The sequence below is a fragment of the Buceros rhinoceros genome, unplaced genomic scaffold (assembly GCF_000710305.1).
Source record: "Buceros rhinoceros silvestris isolate BGI_N320 unplaced genomic scaffold, ASM71030v1 scaffold18521, whole genome shotgun sequence".
NCBI classification, from domain to species: Eukaryota; Metazoa; Chordata; class Aves; order Bucerotiformes; family Bucerotidae; genus Buceros; species Buceros rhinoceros.
The window spans coordinates 591-2,563 of NW_010396165.1; the positions used below are offsets into that span (position 1 = coordinate 591).

Below are 1,973 nucleotides of genomic sequence, written 5' to 3' on the forward strand. Positions count from 1 at the left end.
CACCCTGCCTGCCCGAGTGTGGGGAAGCGTGGCTGGAAGAAGCTGCTGGTTTCATGCAGGAGCTGGAAAAGCTTTTCTGCAACAAGCTGAAGAGCACCGGGTCCGAGCTGCCCCGGAGGAAGGCACGTGTGTGCCCCCAGGACCCTGCTCCTCAGCTTGGGGGGCTCCACACCCAGATTGCCAAGGGTGACCCCCAGCACCAGGTGCCATGCTCTGGGCAAGGCACTTGCAAGAAGCAATCTGCCCTTTGCAGGGGTGTGGGGGACAAACGCTCTCCCCCATCCGTCCCTGGATGGTCCCCCTCCTTTCTTCCTTAACTGGGGATCTGGAGGACAACCCTCCCGGCTCTGCTTGAGCCTCCCCCGAAGCTGGGCAGACCCCGCCGCAGCAGCCAGCCGGCTTCGCAAGCCCTGCCGGGGCCCACGGGGCAGCTCACCCCCAGCCCTGCTCCCTGAGGTTGTCCCCATCTCTCTCTCTAGCTCCCTTAGCTCTCCCTCTTGCTCCAGGCACCCCCCGGCAGGTCCCATCCAACCCTCTGTGTGCCGGAGCCTGCCCCAACACCCCCTCCGAGCCCGGGGTGGGGAGGGAAAGGACACCCTGCCCCGTGTCCCCCCATGCCAGCCCTTCTCAGCTCCTTCCCCTATTTCGGGACCAGTGATCCTGCCCGGGGGTTATGAACAGTCTCGGGTGGCTATTTAAGTGCATGGCTTTGGTCTTTGGGGTTTGGGGGCTTCCCCTCCCCATAAACCTTTCCGTTGTGTAAAGAAAAAAATAAGGAAAATGGAGATATTAAAAACCAACAAACGGGGAAAGGAGCAGTCAGTGGTTTAGAGAAAGCGACAGCACCTTCCAGACTATTAAATTAACATCAAACAGGACCAGGATTAATCAGCAGATTCACAAAGCTCGAAGCTGGGGGAGGGAGGGGAGAAAAGAAAATCAAAATGAACAAAAATGGGAGGGGGGGAGATAAATCCACCCGCCAAGGGGAAAATACACAGGCTGAGAATTCATAACACAGAGAGAGCGAAGGTGGAGAGGGCTGCAGACCTGGCAAGGAGCGCACGTCCTCGTTTCGTCCATCAGCAGGAGTTATGGGCATAGCAGCGGGCAGGCTTGCACTGGCATTCAGAGGGTTAAAAGCATTGGCACTGAGAGGTGAGCGCTCTTCCCACTGCTCGTCATATTTACCCATTAGGGCTTTCCTAATTATTGCCTCCAACCCCATGTTGGTACTGGAATTCTCTTGGACCGACTGGCTCCTACAACTGATTAGCCCTGGGAGATACGGGAGAGGGAGGAGAGAGGGGACGGGAGGCGGGAGGGAGCCACATGAGAAGACAGACGGGGGGGACGGGGAAAGGGGGAGAAAGGAGACAAGGGAGAAGGGAAGAAACAAACAGTCAGCACATTCTCGCAAAGCAACAAACTTTGTCATCTTGTTCTTTAAAGCGCTGCGATGCACCCGTCCTCCTCCTCCCCGCTCCATCCCGCCGCCCCAGGGCTTGGCAGGGGCTGGTGGTGGGGTGGGATGGGACTTCCGCTGGGATTTGGGTTTCTGGGGTGCTGCAGGCAGGCAGGGTTCCTGGGGGCCAAGGGCTTGGAGGATGGGGGGGGAGGGGGAAAGGGGTTGTTGCTGAGCCCCGGGGAGCAACGCAACAAAGCGGGGGGCTGTGGTCCCAACCCAGTCAGGCTCGGCATGGGGGAAGAGGAGAGTCACCTGGATGTGGGGTCCATCGGAGGCACACACAGATCAAAAGCAGGTGTGCCAGGAATTGGGAAGCTGGGGCAGTTTCCCATGGAGGAGAAGTCAGGGAAGGAAGTCAGGGCACCCCACAAAAAACACTTGATGGGAAAGAGGTGATCGGATTTGGCCTTGGCATGAGAGGTGGCAAAGGCAGGCAGCCCCCGGACGAGGGCACGCAGCCTGGGGAGACGCCGGCGTGGGGCCGCGCTATGCTGGGGAGAGGGGT

General features: G+C 59.2%; 1 protein-coding gene across 1 annotated transcript in view; it reads right to left on the reverse strand.

The window, feature by feature from the left end:
* Positions 1–1,050: 1,050 nt before the first annotated feature.
* The window catches only part of NCOR2 (nuclear receptor corepressor 2), a gene marked incomplete at its 3' end in the record, with an annotated part of 47,973 nt that continues 47,050 nt past the window's right edge, over positions 1,051–1,973 (reverse strand). Inside the window, exon 30 of the mRNA XM_010145827.1 lies at positions 1,051–1,278. Within this exon, the coding sequence (XP_010144129.1) occupies positions 1,051–1,278 (228 nt within the window). The remainder of the gene's footprint in view (positions 1,279–1,973) is intronic.